This window comes from Mytilus trossulus, chromosome 6 (assembly GCF_036588685.1).
Source record: "Mytilus trossulus isolate FHL-02 chromosome 6, PNRI_Mtr1.1.1.hap1, whole genome shotgun sequence".
Classification (NCBI taxonomy): domain Eukaryota; kingdom Metazoa; phylum Mollusca; class Bivalvia; order Mytilida; family Mytilidae; genus Mytilus; species Mytilus trossulus.
In genome coordinates, this window is record NC_086378.1 from 77,700,711 (window position 1) to 77,722,315 (window position 21,605).

General features: G+C 33.0%; 1 protein-coding gene across 1 annotated transcript in view; it reads right to left on the reverse strand.

The window, feature by feature from the left end:
• Nucleotides 1-8,129: 8,129 nt before the first annotated feature.
• Nucleotides 8,130-21,605, reverse strand: part of LOC134723025 (deleted in malignant brain tumors 1 protein-like) — a 59,512-nt gene continuing 46,036 nt past the window's right edge. The window contains exons 30-33 of the mRNA XM_063586657.1: nucleotides 20,787-20,950; nucleotides 20,062-20,209; nucleotides 18,769-18,935; nucleotides 8,130-8,284 (exon numbers count right to left, since the gene is read on the reverse strand). Coding sequence (XP_063442727.1) covers nucleotides 8,130-8,284; nucleotides 18,769-18,935; nucleotides 20,062-20,209; nucleotides 20,787-20,950 — 634 coding nt within the window. The remainder of the gene's footprint in view (nucleotides 8,285-18,768; nucleotides 18,936-20,061; nucleotides 20,210-20,786; nucleotides 20,951-21,605) is intronic.

Consider the following 21,605-nt stretch of genomic DNA (forward strand, 5'->3'; position numbering starts at 1 on the left):
AAGATGTTTTTGCAACATTACAAAAATTTACAAACAATTATTAAAAAAAAATACTATAAAGAACAATAACTCCTTAATGGGTCAACTGACTATTTTGGTCGTGTTGACTTAATAGTTGATTTTACTTTGCTGACCATTATTGTTGTTTACAGTGTATCTCTATCTAAAATAGTTTTCAAGATAATAACCAAAATCTTGAAACTTTCCTTAAAATTACCATTTCAGTACAGCGACCATACAAGGGGTTGTATGATATTTCAGGGTAGATAGATCTTGATCTTGTAAACAGATTTACCCTATGTCAGATTTCGTTAAAGGTTTTGGCTTCAGAGATAAATGTACAATCTATATTTTACCCATAGGTTCTATTTTTAGCCATGGCGGCCATCATGGTTGGTTGACCGGGTCATTGGACACATGTTTTAAACTATATACCTAAATGATGATTGTGGTCAATTTGATTAAATTTGTCTCAGTAGTTTCAGATGATAAGGTTTTTGTACAAGTGTACGGACAACGACGGACGTGAAGTGATGAGAAAAGCTCACTTTGCTCTTTGTGCAAGGTGAGCTAAAAATCACTTGAGAAATAAGAAAGATATGGTATGCGTGTCAATGAGACAACTCCACATCATAGTCACAATTTATGAAAGGTAAAATATTAATTGAGTTGCAGTAACCGAATCCATATCAATATACTTTCAAAGGATCATTAAAATAAAAAGAAACTATTTTGCAGATTTTATTGTGTTGGAGTGTGGTGTAGAGCGTCGAAAAATCGTAACTGTCAAACCAAAATGAAAGACCCACAACTGTAATATATCTAAAATTAAACATTCACTCATTTTCTTTTCTACTTTACTATCAAAATAATTCTACAATTTACATTTATTCGATTGCAAAAAGTTTTCAAATGAACAAGGATTATAATTTAGTACCCCAAACGCGCGTTTCGTCTACATCAGTGACTCATCAGTGACCCTAATATCAAAATAGTTATAAAGCCAAACAAGTACAAAGTTGAAGAGCATTGATGATCCAAAATTTAAAAAAAATTGAGCTATTGTAATCTTTAAAAGCAACAGTAGTATAACGCTGATCGGTATTCATAAATCAATCGAGAAAAAAATAAATCAAGGTTACAAACTAAAAAGAAGGAAACACATCAAGTATAAAAGGAGGTATACGATACAATAGAAATACAACATTAAAATGTAACACATTCAGAAACGAACTATATTATATCAATGGCCATTTTTTTTATTTGGTACACGACATTATATAAAAAATAGCAGCTTAAACATGTTTGTTTTTGCTTGCCAAACCTATACCTGGGATAATAAAATCCTTAGTTTTTCGAAAAATGTAAGGTCTTGTAAACAAGAAATTTATAAAAATAACCACATAATTGAAATTTATGTCCACACCAACGTTCTGACTACCAGCAGTGGCCTCAACTCAGTCATGTACACAAATATCAAAGGTACCAGGATTATAAGTAAGCACGCCAGACGCGCGTTCCGTCTACATTATACTCATCAAAAGTTCATTGTATAATCAGATTAGTAGTAAATCACTTACAACAAGCTGAGATGAAATGATTTTCAACGGTTTTTTTTTGGAATTGTTCAAAATAAAAGGCTCTTCTTCGGTTGAATAGAATTTTGATAGTTTGATTTTACTTTGATAATAACTGAAGGATATTTAGTTTCACATACTATGTGCAAAACGTCTTTCCTTTAGATTTAAGTAAATTGAAGGACAATAAGATTAGATAATAAAACACAATTGACTTTAAAAATCGTTTAAGCAAAGCTTTTCTTTGAATTCTCAATTACTTGTGGGGGGAACCTATGCAGACATATTTGTTTTGTGTGTTGCTACTAAAACCTGACTGACAAGTGTTCGCATTCTTTCTTGTGAAATGTCCATGCATTTACTCAAACTCAACTAGTAATTGACGCGAACGGTATTTAGGTCTTTTACTTCAAAATGATTTTGACTCTCGGTCATGTAACACGCGATTATGTTAAGGCCTCCTCTTATAACAATAAAAAGGTCCCAAACATGCATTCGGTATTATTTAAAAATCATGACGTAGGTGTATAATCATTGAACTTGTTAATCATGGAATTAATACAACCTTCAACATTATGCTATTTCTTACAATTCTTTGAATCCAAGCATTTTACAAATAACGGACGCTTCAGCAACATTAAATCCATCATCACAAATTGTATTCCATTGTCCACCATTCAGAATTTCAACTCTTCCTTCCCAAGGTCCGGCTCCATTAACAAGTCTGATAGGAGTTGATGCTACAAAAATGTTTAAGTCTCTATTTAATACACAATTAATAACACAATACATGATGAGTATTGCTTTGCAAAACGTGCCTCCTTGTAAAATGAAAACTCGCAATTCGGAAGCTAAAATCACATCTTTTTTTGTTAAGATAAGATCTTTGCCTACCCTCCTTGACAGGTTTTGGATAATCAAGATATGATGCAGAGTGTTACAGTGTCTTTTGCATTGGCTATTTCGATTGGATAGAAGCGCTAAACATAGTAATCAACCTTTGAATTATTTAGTATTTGGACATCATCATATAGTGGAAAGTAAAGTTTAAGGATAATTCTAGCTTATTTCTGTTTTTTTCTATGAAACTTTTGTATATCGTGATCCTCTTATAGAAGAAACGAAACACAACAGCTAGGAGTGAAGCACAATTTGTGTCCACGTGAATGCGATTCGTTAAGGTGTCAAACTATCAAGGCAATAATTAACGTCGGTTAGAAGACATTATAAAATGGCGTCTTCTTCTTTTGCTCTTTCCCAAATACTTTATTATTGTGAACTATCAGCCCTTCTAGCTTAGAATAATCGTCGTTTTAAACTCACAGGATTGTAGAAATAGAGATAAATACTATTCGAAAATCTATCTAAGATGGATCTTACAACACTCTAATCCAATATTTGCATCGTCATTGCAAGCACGTGATGACCATGTAAATCTACAGCCTGTTACATCATTTTCATAACCACTACACACTACGTTGTCAATCCACGGTTGTTCTGCTGATTTACCAAATTTACTGTTTCGGAAAAATTTTGATCCACTGAAAAATTGCATTGTGATACAATGTTTAAAACCTTATATGCAATAAATTATCATAGGTACCAGGATTTTAATTTAGCACGCCAGCAAGGTATAGTGGTAAAGTTTTATTTCAGTTATTTGTACAATTTGCCTGCAATAATTGTTTGTATTTTACGAATATTTGTATATCATGAAATCTTTAATTTGAATGTATCCGTAATCATTCATTCTTCTAACTCAATGTAAATGATGTCTGATGTCACTTTCAGACTTCGTGGTCCTTTAATGTAAGTGATGCAATGTATAAGGCAGCAAATAGTCATTGGCTTATAGACTACGGAGAAAATATTCCAGTTCAGTCATTCTATCTAATATTTTAGGAATGTACACTAGTTTTTAAATTATTTGCCTCAATCATGAATTCTGATGTTTCTTTTCTGCATTGACGTAATGTTGGTTTCTTTAATAGCGTAAGACAGTGTCTATTCATGGTTTTAACGATATTGCAATATAGAATTTAGCTTGAGGTACATCTTTGATTTATGTAGAGTGACTGATTTTAAACGTACATGTTGATTCTTTAGGAAGCTGTCTTCATTCTTTTGTATAGTAAACTGCTGTTGTTACTGAGTTAATGTTTTGTGATTTGTTATGTTTATGATATAATCTATTTTTGTATAATTTGCATTATTTGTATTGAACAATTTGTGTGAGCATATAAATCATAGGGCTACTTAGGTCACAAAACAAGTCTAAGGTTAATTTTACTGATTTAGAAGCAACCTAATTTTATTCATGAGTCATTGTAAAAAACTAAAAACGAAATTGAATTCATTGCAAAGCAAAAATTTCGAAAGTAATCTTAATTCATCGGAGATATACTGAGCCAAAAAGGTTTAGCAACAACAATGTGAAATTTTATTTTATTACAAAATCATAACAACATATAATTTAAAAAAAAAAAAAAATGGAATTATGACATGTCAGAAGCAACAATGGATATTTATCACTCACATTCATTAGGATTTTCTTTGTATGAAGCGCAGGAGGGTCAAAATGCGGAAATGAATATACTGTTATTCAAAATCAATTTCAAAACCATGCCCTTAGTTCCCCAATTAAGGCACAACAGCAGCTGCCCTTAGTCAATTCACTACTTTAGTGACCGGAAAAAACTTGTCACGTGTTGATAAAAAACGCTCCTTCCTTGGCGATAGCTTTTTTTTGGTCTACGGGATATCAACCTATCCTGTGCAGTTGCAATTTGTCGATTTCTGTTTGTTAGTCTCTACACTGTTGCTGTATGCACATTAAATCGAGCCACAATGTCAGCAACACTCATGCCGGCATCAACCATTCCAAGACCTTTCTGACAGTCATTTTCAAGGAGCTCTGGTTGACACCTCATGCAATTTTTTTTAAAGGTGCAAGTGTTTTTCTTATCAATGGCATGTTTCTGAACTTTATAGTGAAAAAGAAATTTTAAATATCGTTTTAAAAGTACAGGTACAGAAGGTAAAACGCCAATTACACGTGCAAAGCTGATTTGGCGCTAAATCAATCACCAGGAAAAAAATACGTCTGTTTTAAATTACAGGTAAACACCTAAGGATTATATCAATAATGTTGGAATAACTTTTTTCCAGAAACAACAACAAAAAATAAAAAAAAAAATGTTGCTAAACTTTTTTGGCTCAGTATATATGGCTAGGTATCTACCAATACTCGTTTGGTTTTTCATTTGATTCAAAATGGTTTGAGTTTAGGCCTAATCATTATTGATGTTGAAGTGGAAGAAGACTTGAATGATGAAAGGTATTTCAATATTTGACGTACTACAAATATCCAGAAAGCTTAACTAAACTGACATCACAATGGCAATAACACTAAAAGTTGAAAGGACTAACAAGTCCAAAAAACATAACAGACTGAGCGACACGACTCCCGACATAAACACCTGCAGACTTTTTACTGGGATGATGACACCCTCTCGTACGGAACGTCCATAAGCAATGATATTACATTACTTTACCAAAGGACATCAGTCCAACCAGTTTGCATGTAAATCTTGTGTAATTTGAACATCATGTATGTATATGTTACAGTAAATAGGTGAAATTAGGAATTACATGTAATTACTAAAATTTAGGAATTACATGTAATTACTAAAATTTAGGAATTACAGGTAATTCCCGATGCTCTTAGTTAATACAAGTAATTCCTGAAACGGCCCAGTTATTACCAGTAATTACTAATTTTAAAATGAATTTGTACACCTATTTACTGACTGCTAAAACAATGTTGTATTATGGTCAGATGATCAAAAGTTATGGTAATACTAACTAGAAGATCAGTTAGTACTCTAAAAATATTGAATGGTTGAATTGTTTTAAAAATATCTTGAATAAATATTGACTTTCAAATATATGGTTAAATCAGAGTTACCTTAGTTTTAATCCAAAATGGTTAAAGTTGAGCATTATACAGATCATTTTTGACCAATTTCAGCAGACATGGAAATCAGAAATGGAAAATTCTCCCAAAACATTATGTTTTAACTTTAAAAATTCAAAGTGCTGGATAACACCTCTGGAGAGTTTGCAACTGTAGCTGTGTATTATTCCAAAAAGGTTATAGACGTGTATTATTTCAAATATGTATTTCATCACAGCTTTGATGTTTTAAACTAAACCATTGTCTCATCAGTAAGGATAAAAAAATCACTTTTTATCATAAAAAGTTTTGATATTTTCTCATGATTACAACCTTAAGCTGTAGATCTAAAATAATGAAAAATACATTCAGAAAGCTCTGTTAATTTCTTTAAGTACCATGTCAACTTCAAGGGCCTGTGAACTAGTATTTTTCTATTGGTTTAGGTCCTTCATATTTGTTTTTAGTAAATTAACACGCAAGTTTTTGGTTTGTTTGAATTGTTCCACATGTTTCATATCCGGAGGGGCCTTTTAAAGCTTTCTACATGTATATGGTACAAACATTTCTCATTTTTGACAACCTTTATTGTGGCCTATAGTTATTAATACATTTTCATTCTTTGAACTCTTTTGGATAGCATTGGTTCTTTGCAAAAAATACTGCATCCTTACTTATAAATAGTTACAGTAACTTAAATCAATACAACTGTAAAAAAAGTGAATTTATATTATAGGCTTTTATCAAAAATAGGGAACATGTCCATGGGACTCAAATGATGCCCTCGCTAGCATTAACGTTATAAACTCAAGAACACTACCAAAATTTTTACTTGATCTGAATTATGGGTTAATAAACATTGTGTATTCATCCTAATTATACAGTATTGCGCAATAGAATTGTAAGATCTTGGCATTTGTTTTCTGTCAGAAACCTATTTGTTATGTCAACAACTTGATCGCGATCCAAATTCAGAGCTGTATCAGGCTTGAATGTTGTGTCCATACTTGTCCCAACTGTTCAACTTCAGGGTTCGACTTCTGCAGTCGTATAAAGCGGTGCCCTGTGGAGCATCTGGTTCCATTTAACAAGGCACAACCCTAGAGCAGTAAAAATAAATCCACCAAAATTCAAACTTGATCAGTCGGTGAATATTCAATTCTTTTTTTTATTAAAGCTGTGTCAAATGAGTAGTTACTCGAAATTTTAAAAGAACCTTCCAAGACTCAGATTTCAAACACTAGTACTAGTACTTAATTATCTCGGATCAGAATAAATGGTGATAATCTGTCACCACAAGTTTGAGGCCGATGGCTATGGAAAGCAGCAATAGCAAGCTATAGCAAACTTTCCAAAAAACTATGAGTTTGAAGAATATTTAGACTTTTTACCTTATAAAGATAAGATAACGTTATGTTGGTTAAGAACTGGAATGAACTGTTATGTGCATTAGCTTTGAGTTATAAAAAAATATTTTATTTTTTTTGTTGTTAAATCATTTATAAAATGATATAGTGAAATTATAATTCACTGTTAGTAGCCCAACTGGGTCTATTTTGTTAAATTAGCTGAGAAACAAGGTTGATGAATTGTGCACTTGCGAGGGAATATTTGGACCTCATTGAATACGTATTCATGTGACCTTCAATTCAACCCCTAGCTGGAGATGGGTTATTGATGTATTAAGCTATTAAAATTGTAAGGGTTTTGCAGAACAAATAGTCTCGCCTACTTTTGCTGTTAATTGCAGGCTCAACAAAAATGAGGAAAAAATATTAAAAATTTTCTCTAGATACTATCTTTTGACTAGTACTAAATTTAAAAAGCTTTTGTCAAAATTGGGTAAAAATCCAGGATGGTTTATAAAATCTAATGTTTTAAAAACTTTAACTGCAGAGTGTATGTTATGTTAACTGGGACAAAAACTAGTCCGTTTATCATGTTCATAAGTAATATAGGAAAAAAAGGATTTTTTTCAAACTTTACTTTCGGATATTATCTTATGATCATAAACATTTAGCTTCTGTCCAAGATTGGTAGAAATCCAGGATATTTGAAGAAAGTTATTTTAGAGTTTTAAACCACAGTGCATGATTGAGATTTTAGTTTAACAAAATTATGAAAATCAATTTTGGATTGATATCATTGTCTTGCATGCATATATTTACGGAGTTTCAAAACCTATAAAACAACCATTTTCCAGTTTCAATTCACAAACACTAAAGAGTATGCACTTTTGATGTGCCTTATATTCCTACATCCTTAAGTAAGCTCCCTTAAAATCCCTACCCCTTTAATTTCTTATTTGGTATCTTGAATTATGTTTTTAATTTTAAAACAAAAATATCAAGTTAGTAAATAGCTGTAAAAATGACCAAAAAAATCAGTAATTACCAGAAATCACTGAAACAACTAGTAAATACATGTAATTACTAAATTGGCTAGTAATTACAGGTATTTATTGAAATGTTTAGTAATTACTTGTAATTCCTAATTTCACCTATTTACTGTAACAAATATATCAACAAAAATAAGTGTTAATAAACAAAATCATCCAAATTCTTTCACATTTCACTAACAAGCCGCAGGTTTAAAACTTACTCTGCCTTAAATCCTAACATTCGGCACATTACTTCTGCAGCCTTAGAATCAAAGGAATGGCCACACACGGATCCCCATCGTCCTTCGTGATACATTTCAACTCTCCCAGATGACGGTAAAAATTGGCTTATGAGACGAATGTCAGTTTTTGCTGGAAACACAGATAACATACGTAAGGTTTACAGTTTTTTTTTATTGATTTCCTTTTACTTAACCACTTTTGTTTTTCTAAAAACAGTGTTGACACCAGTTTTCCAATACTAATATTTTATTAAAGATGACAAATTCAGTACAAAAACTGTGCATTTCAGAAACTATTGTATCTTTTTTTCCCCTACAAAATGTTGTTTAACGTTGTTGTCGTTTCTAACTTATGTTCATTCCCTTTATAGCCATATTTTGCAAAATCTTTCCAAATTTGATGTTTAATTGCGCTTCAACTTCGAATCCGTATTTTACTGGTCTGTTATTCCCATTATAGATAAATGTTGTTCTGAAAAGGTCAGTGCAGATTTGACTGCATCTGGTTTTGAGAATATAACAAAAATGAATCTTTTATGCAACAATTCAGAAATTAAAAGCACACATATAAGTGGTAACTGAACTTTAAAGAAATTAAGTTTAAAAATTGATTTGATGCAGTGAAAAAGTTTTGAGGTCAAAGTATAAACTTGTAATTTTATTTGCAAATTAGCAGGAAAGCGGCGACCTACATGTACAGCTTCTGTACATTACAAACATAAGAAAATAACTAGAGGCTCTAAAGAGCCTGTGTCGCTCACCTTGGTCTATGTGAATATTAAACAAAGGACGCAGATGGATTCATGACAAAATTGTGTTTTTGTGATGGTGAAGTGTTTGTACATCTTACTTTACTGAAAATTCTTGCTGCTTACAATTATTTCTATCTATATTGAACTTGGCCCAGTAGTTTCAGTGGAAATTGTAAGTTAAAATTTACAAATTTCATGAAATTTGTTAAAAGTTGACTATAAAGGGCAATAATTCCTAAAGGGGTCAACTGACCATTTTGGTCATGCTGACTTATTTGTAGATCTTACTTTACTGAACATTTTGCTGTTTACAGTCTATCTCTTTCTATAATAATATTCAAGATAATAACCAAAAACATAAAAATTTCCCTAAAATTACCAATTCAGTGGCAGCAACCCAACAACGGGTTGTCTGATTCATCTGAAAATTCAGAGAAGATAGATCTTGATCTGATAAACAGTTAAACCTTGTGTGATTTGCTCAAAATGCTTTGGTTTTTGAGTTATAAGCCAAAAGCTGCATTTTACCCCTATGTCCAATTTTTAGCCATGGCAGCCATTTTGGTTGGTTGACCCGGTCACGCCACACATTTTTTAAACTAGATACCCCAAAGATGATTGTGGTCAAGTTTGGATTAATTTGGTCTGGTAGTTTCAGAGGAGAATATTTTTGTAAAAGATTACTAAGATTAACAAAAAATGGTAAAAATATCAATATAAAGGGCAATAACTCTTAAAAGGGTCAACTGATCATTTTGCTTATTTGACTTAATTGTAGATCTTACTTTGCTGAACATTATTGCTTTTTATAGTTTATCTCTATCTATAATGATATTCAAGATAATAACCAAAAACATCAAAATTTCCCTAAAATTACCAATTCAGGGGCAGCAACCCAACAACGGGTAGTCCGATTCATCTGTGAATTGCAGGGCAAATATATCTTGACCTGATAAACAATTTTACTCCATCAGATATGCTCTAAAAGGTTTGGTTTATGAGTTATAAGCCAAAAACTGCATTTTACCCGTATGTTCTATTTTTAGCCATGGCGGCCATCTTGGTTTGTTTGACGGGTCACGCCACACATTTTTGAAACTAAATACCCTAATGATGATTGTGGCCAAGTTTGGTTTCATTTGGCCTAGAAGTTGTAGAGGAGAAGATTTTTGTAAAAGATTACTTAGATTAACGAAAAATGGTTCAAAATTGACTATAAAGGGCAATAACTCCTAAAGGAGTCAACTGACCATTTTGGTTGTGTTGACTTATTTGTAGATCTTACTTTGCTGAACATTATTGCTGTTTACAGTTTATCTCTATCTACAATAATATTCAAGATAATAACCAAAAACATCAAAATTTCCCTAAAATTACCAATTCAGGGGCAGCAACCCAACAACGGGTAGTCCGATTCATCTGTGAATTTCAGGGCAAATATATCTTGACCTGATAAACAATTTTACTCCATCAGATATGCTCTAAAAGGTTTGGTTTATGAGATATAAGCCAAAGACTGCATTTTACCCTTATGTTCTATTTTTAGCCATGGCGGCCATCTTGGTTGGTTTGACGGGTCACACCACGAATTTTTAAAACTAGATACCCCAATGATGATTGTGGCCAAGTTTGGTTTCATTTGGCCTAGTAGTTGTAGAGGAGAAGATTTTTGTAAAAGATTACTAAGATTAACGAAAAATGGTTAAAAATTGACTATAAAGGGCAATAACTCCTAAAGGAGTCAACTGACCATTTTGGTTATGTTGACTTATTTGTAGATCTTACTTTGCTGAACATTATTGCTGTTTACAGTTTATCTCTATCTACAATAATATTCAAGTTAATAAGCGAAAACGGACAAAATTTCCCTAAAATTACCAATTTAGGGGCAGCAACCCAACAACGGGTTGTCCGATTCATCTGAAAATGTCAGGGCAGGTAGATCTTGACCTGATTAACAATTTAACCCTGTCAGATTTTCCCTCAATGCTTTGGTTTTTGAGTTATAAGCCAAAAATTGCATTTTACCCCTATGTTCTATTTTTAGCCATGTCGGCCATCTTGGTTGGTTTGACGGGTCACGCCACATATTTTTTAAACTAGATACCCTAATGATGATTGTGTCCAATTTTGATTTAATTTGGCCCAGTAGTTTTTGAGAAGAAGATTTTTGTAAAAGTTAACGACGACGACGGGCCAGGTGAGCTAAAAAAGGCAATTGAGAGCTTTGTCGGATGGAAATCCCACTCATGCACATTGTATGATGAGATTGAAGAACAGACTAAAGATCATCTTTTACTTAGTATTTGAATCTGCAACCTGTAATTCAATATTCCAAAATCAATCAAAGTCGATCTTCTGCTTCTGCTTCTGTCAGATAATAGCCACAATCAACGAACTGATTATACTGCCATGGTTTGATAGGCATATTAGACAAACACCCTCCCCCAAAGTTTTGAAATTTAATTCAGCTCTATCATCGAGGCTTCAAAGGCCTTGACTGACGGTGCTGATACGACCCCAGGAGGAACAGCGTTCCAATCCCGGATGGTTCTTGAAAAAAATGGGTGTTTTCGATAGTCACAGGATCCTGCTGGTGATTGGAGAGATTTATCATCCATGTTTTGTGTCAGCCGTTTCGGTGGTATAAGACGACCTTCCTTTGATATGGTTACGTGGTTGTTTTCTATTTTGTATAGCATTGTGAGTTTCGCTTCTTTCCTTCTTTGTTCAAGTGATGTCCTTTTGAGATGTTGTAGCATCAGGTTACCGCTGGAGTGGTTATGATGTTTATTAGATACGTAGCGAGTTCCTCTTATTTGTTCCATTTCAAGTCTGTCAGTCTCTGTCTTTTGGTATGGATCCTATACCGAACTGGCATATTCTACATTGGACGTACCAATATTTTAGATGCATTCTCCTTCACTGTATACGTAGTTGATCATATATTTAAATTTCTTTTCAAGAAACCAATTGTTCAATTTGCTTTGATGCATATGTTATTCACATTCCATCTGAGATTGGATGTAAATGTACAGCCTATGTATTTTGCACTGCTGACTGACTCATGACTTTGACTATATAGGCTGTATGAAGTTGCAGTTGTGTTATTTTTCCTGCTGATTGTGAGTATATTGCATTTGTCAGGGTGGTTTCCCATTTTGATTCCCATATTCCAAGGTTGTCCAGATCTAGTTGTAAATCATGTGAATCTTTGTCTGATGATATCGTGAGGATGATATTGTGTAATCTGCAAGTAGTCAGACTGTAGATTTAATTCCCTCTGGCATGTCGTTAATGTAGAACAGGAATAGCGAAGGCCCAAGTACTGAGTCTTAGGGTACTCATGACTTTACATCAATATGAATCGGGCTAGCTCGGTTGCAAGTTCTTTTAGTTTTTAGATTGTTTAGTCCTAAAGCTTTACTTGGATTTTTTTTGTGAGAAGTTTCAGCACTCCATTTTCTGTAATGATTAGATCTTCAACAGAAGGGTATTGACCTGGCATGTTAAAACGAGATTTGATTATTTCTGGGCTACATGTTTCCTTGGAAGAGAATGCAGACTGAAACTGCCTGGCTTTTTTGAATTTTAATGTTATGTTAGGAGCCGCTGACTTTTCTATTGTATAATCTGTCACGGCGTCGTATTAGTCGTATTTGTGTTAGCCAAGGGAGTTTATCTTTCCGTTTTCCTATCTTGTGTGGGATATGGTTTGTTACACTTTGTTTGGGCTGGGTTTTGAAAAATAACCAGAGTTCTTCTGCTGAACTTCCATTTGAAGCTAGATTTGTGATCTTTTCATGGGTTTGACTCATTTCCTCTTTGATAGTGTCACAGTTTGCCTTCCTGTATAAGGGGATGTGTCGAGGGTTTTGTTTCCTAGTTGAGGGCTTGGAGTCTATTTCGCTGAAGACAATGTCGTGGTCTGAAACCCAAGGTATCACTTTGGTGCGCGTGAAGCGTGTTGGATTGTTTGTTATCACTAGGTCTAACATGTTATGGCCTCTTGTTGGTTCCTCTACTAGTTGAACAAGTCCATTGTCGTCAAGAATGTCACCAAACTTGTAGTGGTTTTTCTAAAATGCTGTTTATGGTTTCAGGGTTCATGTTATCCAGTTCCTGCAAGGGAGATTGAATTCGCCACAAACAATTATTAAGGCATTTTTTGTAGCGTTTACTTTTTAAAGACTTCGCCCAGTTCTCCAAGATTATCTTCATTTGATGTTTAAGGGTTGTAGTAGGATTCAAGATACAAGTCTTCACTACCAGCTAGATTGATTTTGGCCCATGCAATCTAACAATTTGTGTGTAGCTTGGGTACAGGTTTGCTTATATGGTCATGATTTATTGCTATAAGCACTCCGTCTCCTTTCATGTTGCGGTCATTTCTATAGATGTTATACTATGGTGAAAAAATCTGGTTATCTTTTACAGATGAGTTTCTGTTCCTTGGACGATATCTGGTTTATTGCTTTCAACTAAGTTCTTAATTAATTCTTGCTTTGATTTGATGGACTGAAAATTTTCTTGTAAGCATCTTGATGGTACGCTTTTTGAGTTTTGTTCTGCTTCTTTCTGCCTGGTATTGATGCGTGGATAGGTTTGATACAGTCAGTTGGAAGTGGATTCTAGACTCTTGTATTTGTACAAGAATACGTGTACTTGCATTGAGTCGATTTCCATCCGACCAGCTCATTTAATGCCATGTCCTTTCATGCAAAAAACAAAACTTGTAAAAAGCTATACATACGACACCTGATTCCAACGTAACTTCCTGAAGAACAGTTACTGTTGGCGAGAAGTGTTATATTACATAATGCAAGATCTAGCTCACCACCAGTACAGACGACGGTGTATGCAGAAGTTGGCCAATCATTAACGAAATCAGTAGATTGAATTACCGATGGGTCATTTTTGCTGAAAAATATCATTTAAATTTTCTTAAATATCACTTGTTAATAAATGTTGTGGTCACGATTAAGTGTCAACTATCCGTATGTCGTTGATACAATCTCATACTGTTATTATGTATTATGTTTTATATTTTCTTTCATGCACACCTCTATAATCGTATATACTATATATCTTTTGTAAAAAAAATATATTGGTGTGATATTGTGTATATGTATCCTTTAAGCGTTAATGCTTTTGGAATAAAGTATTATTATTATCAAAAGCTATAAAATCGATGAGTCGGACGTGGTATCACATCTTACATTGTACTTACCGTTATTAAATCGAGAAACGCCATCAATGGAGTGGGAACCATGCATACATGCTCATCCTTCCTCAGTATTTTTGTTCGCTCTTAGTTTTTGGAGGGTTTTCTATTACTTAATCTCCAGTTTTCTGTATTGTATTTTGTGAAGTGATGTTTTTTATTTCGTTGTTACTGATTTTTGCAATAACTTTATGTGTGTTTCTTCTTCTTTGATTTTTTTATAGCATCATGGGTCCTTCTTCCTTTCTTTCACGTGTATTATTTATTATTGAAGATAAGTAAAGTCGAGCTTTTCTACATGTATTGTTTGTTTCGTAGTGGGTACAGATAGATTTTGAATTGTCTAATAGTATTGTCATATTGTTTTTTTTTCCCTGTAGACTGAAATTTTGTCATGTTCCTGCAATATTTATGCATCTAGATATTCTGCCTTCTTGAAATAAAATTTAAAAATAGTTGACGCAGCCCAGTGATTTATTGATTGACGCTGGATCGTTAACCTGATATTTTGCATTCTGCTATTTTCCTCACAGACAAAAAAAGTACAAAAAACTGATTTTTAATGACATTTCCCAATTTCTCTTCTCGAACTTGACATTCACAGTTGATATAACATTGTTCTAAAAATAAATTGTAACCAAACACTTTCATGTAAAATTATGGTTGTTAATTTGAGCGCAGGAGATCGATGTTGATTCGACAGTTTGTTTTCTAAAAACTAAGATCTTTGAAAAAGTTTTAAAATATTAACTAAAATTCACATTATTATAGCTTCTAAATTTTCTTTAGGTTCCTTACAATAATAGATATTATACTAAACAGACCATTAAACAATTAACGTGTTTTATATATCAAAATGAAAGTGAGACAAATGAGAAAGTTGGAAGAAAAATAAATAGGCGATGAGAATTATTAAAGGAATTTAGATATGTCAAAATGGAACTGTGACACGTCAAAATGAATAAAAAAATAAAGCATTGAAAACTTTAATCAACTGAGAAATTCCAAATCTTCAGAACGATAAAATATTTCAACATATTTGTTTTGTTAAAATTTACTCTAGCCATCAAATCTACTAAGTTATCACACAGAATATTAATTGATCATGTACAATAAAACTGTTCACAAGTATAATGTATGTTCTTTACTGCATTGTTTGATTTGAGTCGAGATATGATGAATTAAGTTTTAAAGAATAACAAGTATTTCTGACTAAAACTTACTTTTCACATTAGAACATTTTTTAAATATTTTCTCACCTCACAGGAAATCCAAAATGTCTGCATACAACCTTCGCAGAATTCATTGTAAAGCCACTTTCGCACACTGGCAGCCATGTTACTCCATATGCGATTTCTAATCGTCCCTCAGATTTTCCTCGACCACCACTTAGGCGGATTTCGGTAGTTGCACCTTGAAGATATTTAACTCTTTCAATTAGTCTTTTATTAAAAACGGATAAATACACATATGTTTCAATTGTCGATATAATAATAATAATAATAAATTCTTTATTCAAAAAGGGTAATCTCAGTTAGTTACAATAAACTAATCTTCCCTAAGGCCCTTTTCTTTAAAAAAAAAAAAAAAAAACCCTTTTTTACCCACATCCATTCCCCTTTCACCGATTACGACATCACTAAATGAGACCGATGAACGAATGTATCCTCATCATGAACAATATAACAGATGCAGCAGGTTATGCAAGATTTGCCCACACTTCCGGAGCATGAAATCTACACGGTATGTTTTTAGGTATGTGGTGCTATGCTTTACCGTTTTAGGAATAGAAACTCTGTGATTTGTAGTTATCGTACTTTTTTTTAAGTTGAGATTTTGTGGCATGATTGCCGATTAAACGAATCACCACCAGACACCAAACGACACACTTATTATATATTACCAAATGTCTTGGACACGAACAAAACTTATACCGTATATTAAGCGTTTAAATGACAAATGAAGATAATTTCAAACGGGAAAATAACGGCTTAATCTAGGTACAAAAATTGTAACGGAAATCAAATATGACAAACATCTACAAACGACAACCACTGAATTAAAGGTTTCAGATATTGTTCTGCCACATTAAGAATTTTGCAGGGATAAAGATTTGTTTGGAGAGCGCGCAACCCTCAATTTTAATTGTAAACAAGTTTTAAAAATACTTCTATTATGTCACTGGTGACCCCATAAATTCCAATTTTTAATTCATGATACATTAATGTGACATATGGCCTTCCGCGAGTAATTTACTCCTAATATTAACAATACCTAAATCTACCATTCAATCTGAATGCAAAAATATGACCATGTTTTATTGTCTACATAAATACGGGTACGTTTAGTTTGTACAAATGTTGTAGACATAAGTATCTTTTTTTAAACAATATCAAAATACTATGTCAAAACGTTCTTCATGTTGATTGGTTAAAATTGTGGTTAAAAGTTGCGGCTAAAGAACTTCACAGTAATGTTCGTTCGTCTTTATTGTACTGGTATTAATACTATACACATGGAAAAAAGTATTGTAACACCAAATTAAAATTCAAATTAAAAAAATACTTTTTATTTTTTTTGTTAAATAATTTTGTGACATAGAACTAGTTAAACATTATTTAAATATTAACTGAGTTTAATCAATATATATCGACTCTAACAGTTCTTATCTGCAGATGCAGCTACTGTACTCGTAAACACCAAAACAGATGTTTTGATCCTCATTGTTTTCAACACTTAAAATAACCCAGTTTATAAATTTATGTAATTGACACCTTGTAATTGGTCATCCACAACTCATAACTGCAGCAAGATGGCAGATATCCAGCATGAGGGAAGCAGGTATGTCGGTGTGATAATTGCACGTATTTTTGATCATAGATATAGGAAAATGTTGTGTGAGTGCCAATGAGACAACTCTCCATCCAAAGAACAATTTAAAAAGTAAACCATTATAGGTTAAAGTACGGCCTTCAACACGGAGCCTTGGCTCACACCGAACAACAAGCTATAAAGGGCCCCAAAATTACGAGTGTAAAACCATTCAAACGGGAAAATCAACGGTCTAATCTATATAAACAAAACGAGAAACACGTATATATTACATAAACAAACGACAACTACTGTACATCAGATTCTCCATTCCACTATAAGTCGTTTTGAGAAAAAACAATCAAGCAAGAAACGATTTTAAAGACCTTCCGAGGTCAAGAAGACCCCCTTTAACATCTGCTGGTGGCAATAAAGCAAAATGAAGGTCGGTCAGAAGGAAACCCATTGCAAACAATACAATCCAAAAACGAGAACGATGACCATACAGGAGCCTTTAAACAAGAACTGTTCGAGATCGGCTCATCGCTACTGGTTATCGTGCGATAATACCATTTCGGGAACCTTTGCCTATGAACAGACACACAGATGCCCGTATCCAATATAGTGCAGGGCTCGCCAAAGTTGGAAATTAACGTCGTGGAGGAAGATCCATTGTTCCAATTGAATTCGGTTTATCTTTCTTGGCCCAACCGTAGCCCGAATTTGAACAATACCGAGCATATATGGGACACTTTTGGGCATAAAGTGCACGAAAGGACACCCCAGTTCAAACAGGTCATGAAATAAACAATACCCTTTGTCAAGAATGGTTGCTGCTAGCTTAGCAACAAATGAGTCGACTTATGGCAGGAATCAGAAGACGTTAAGATGTTGTTATCCGTTTGAATGGAAGCTGCGCACAAAGTACTTATTCTTTGGCGTATAACGATCCACCACGATGTGAACAATCATCGAAAAGTTAATTTTGAAATGTCTGACATTGTAAAGTTCGACTTGTAAAATGCATTTTTTTGTACAAAAAACACTTCATTTTGTTATAAAAATTTTGGTTCGATAAAACTTTTTTTTTCATACATTTTTTGTTCGTTTTAAAGCCAATGTTATCATTAACTATGTTTTAATATTATTTTACAAATATTTTATCATATTCCATCCAAAAAAAGAGACTGATTTTTCAAGTTTTAAAAAATCAAGGTGTTGCAATTCTTTTTTCCATGTGTATATATTAAGATATTGCTATAATTATATATGGTGTTTTAACTGACTAATCGAAAACAAATTGGGTAGAAAGTAATTAAAGTAATCAAAATAATAAAAAACAAGAATGTGTCCATAGTGCACGGATGCCCCACTCGCACTATCATTTTCTGTGTTCAGTGGACCGTGAAAATTGGGGTCAGAACTTTAATTTGGAATTAGAATTAGAAAAGTCATGTCATAGGGAACATGTGTACTAAGTTTCAAGTTGATGTAACTTTAACTTCATCAAAAACTACCTTGACCAAAAACTTTAACCTGAACTTCGCACTATCATTTTCTATGTTCAGTGGACCATGTAATTGGGGTCAAAACTATAATTTGGCATTAAAATTAGAAAGATAATATCATGGGGAACATGTGTACTAAGTTTCAAATTGATTGGACTTCAACTTCATCAAAAACTACCTCGACCAAAAACTTTAACCTGAAGCGGGACGAACGGACGTACAGACGGATACACAGACGGACGCACAGACGAACGAAATAACGGAGGCACAGACCAGAAAACATAATGCCCCTCTACTATCGTAGGTTGGGCATAATTACCACATGTCATAGCAATGTCTTGAGCGTGTGTACAGTGACCTGTGTGTCCCCATCCACCAAATTTACAAAGAGCTATGTCAACTTCATCTCCGCTGCACGTAAGATTTCCCATCCAGATAGGTCCGAATCCAGGCTTGATCTTTGATATTGGAATTACTGCTGGATTGCTATGGAATAACAATAATACAAATAGCGTTTTCAGTTTAGTTTGAACCTACGGATGTACTTAGGTGAGGTTTTAGAAATTGGTATTTTCCATCAATACAGGGTAAAAAAAATGCCCTATAACACCCATTTTTGTGTTTATGAAAGATCTTAATAACTCTAAATTTTTTTAGCGATTTCTTAATTTTTTTCCTTTTGATTTGAGAACCAAATAATACCAATGCAAATGTAAGGCAGAAGTCCGGATCAGCCTTTCCCCGCTTTATTTACAAACTCAAATATCTCGAAAAGGAGGTCCATGACCTATCAATATTTTTAGCTTATTTTGTTCCTTAACTGGTGCTCTTTCAAAATAGAGTATCAATTTTAATTTCTTGGTTTTTTTTTAATTAAATTTCAAGTACATCCTTAATCTATTGTTCGAAATTGAAGTCGGGTTTGGTACACGTGTTTGGACTGAGTAACGTCTTCCCCAGTTTTAATTCGAAAAAGTGTAAAACTGTAAAAGCAGATGAAAACACTTGAACTGCCGTGTTGTTATTTTGAATATTTCCTGCTCTGATTAGAAATGCTTTGCTTCGAAGTGATTTTTTCATTGTGAGTTATTTCCCTGCAAACCCTTTTCCATGTTAAAAACAATTTTTTATTATGGGAAAATATCTGGCGCTAAAGAAGTTTTTTGCCAATCAGAAACCAATTTATAGTGTGGGAAATGTGACGGAATCGTTGATAACTTGGTACCATTTCCTTTAGTCTATTTAACTAATATTTAGAATCAAGTTATTTTAAATTTTCCAAAACATTTCATAATTTGAAAACTCATTTGATCGACGGATCTCATAAAAGTGCAAATTTATAATTCAAATTTTAGAAATTCATCTGTGATAAAATTCATTTGTTGTAGTATTCATTTGCACGTCACAATTATTTAAGTTGTATAAAATATTCAATGTTAATTTAGCCCATTTCAATCTCTTGGTTTTTACACTGCATCCACTGAATCAAAATGACTTCATAAATAGATACTTTATTAGCATAACTTTATATGTTCAAACTTCAGTGATGTTTGATTGTAGAAATTCCATTTCTGATATTTTCTCATGATTTAAAAGATAAGAAATTACAAACCTTTGTTGATATCCTAACATTTTACAAATAACAACTGCGTCTGATTCATCAAATGCACTGTCGCAAACGGTTCCCCATTCGCCATTGTGAAACACTTCAAGTCTGCCTTCAAACGGTCCACTACCACCTACTAATCTCACATCCGTTGCTAATAGATGTCAAATATTTATAATTGCTGTCATAATTTAAAATAATAACTTCAGTATATGACATATATCAATGGAATAATTTTGAAATACATTAAGACTAAATACAGGGATGAATGAACATGAATATGTTCTAATTGTTTCGCTTACACATGATTGTTAAAATAATAGCATTCTATGCGACTGTCATACAAGTGAAATATTTAACTAGCTATACTATCCGGTTTAATTCACTGTTTTCTGCAAATGCTTGTACCAGGTCAGAGACATGACAGTTTTTCCCCATTAGTTTGATTGTTTGAGATTTTGATTTTGCCACCTGATCTGAAGTAATTTTCTTTATTGATTTATTTTGGGAGCTCGGTATATTTTTCTTTTTCTTTTCACTAAGCAAAATATTTATTTAGTTATGATATCATATCTTCAAGAAAGTATTACGTTCGTATCTTAAAGAGTACACGTAACATTTAATCACACTATATAAAATGCCTCATTATATGTGGATTTAATTTTTATGGTGATTCTTAAATATACACTTCAAAAACAAGGTTTGGGATGAACGTATCATAACTATCTTACTGCAGTCAATGCCCACGTCTTCCGAATGTTTACAATCTGTAACTCCCCATGCAGAATGAGAACACTCCTCTATATCACTTTCATTTCCTGCACATTCAATATTCTTCAAATATATGGATCCACTTCCATAGGCAAAATGTGGAGCATAGATGACGTGTGGATTCCTGTATAAAGAATTATTTCTAATAGATAATGAAATGTCAGTCATGTAACTAACGATGACATTGTATATGTGTGAGTGTTAACGTTAACTCCCTTAGTTGTCTGATCACACACTTATAGCAGTTTCAACATTAAAAATATCAAACGTATTTACATTAGTTAAATCAAATAGTAAATGAATATCAAAACAATGAAGAAGTGAATACAACGACTAAGCCCTTGATACCATGTTTGCCTTGCAATTCCCTTCATTTTTTCAATCGAAACAATAACATATATGTAAATTTGGTATTAATAGAAAACTAAATTTAAAAGCAATGTATATATATTGTTTTCTTTTTGTTTCATGCAGGCATTTTAAAAATTGAGATGCAGTTTATAATAGATACAAAGTGTTAATAGACACTTATGCATTTTAAAAATGTATGGTTTAGGCCAATAATAGAAAACGATAGCACTACAGACATATATGTTGTCTATAGAGGTAGACATACAGTCTCCATCAAGAATTGATCTAAACGAAACACTATTTTCAACTCCAATAAATTCCTGAATAAATGACAATGACAATGGACAAAAATGAGACAAAAGAGACATTTTATCAAAGCGAACTAATAGTTTGAAAAATCATTTCTAAACTTTAATGAAACCTTAAAA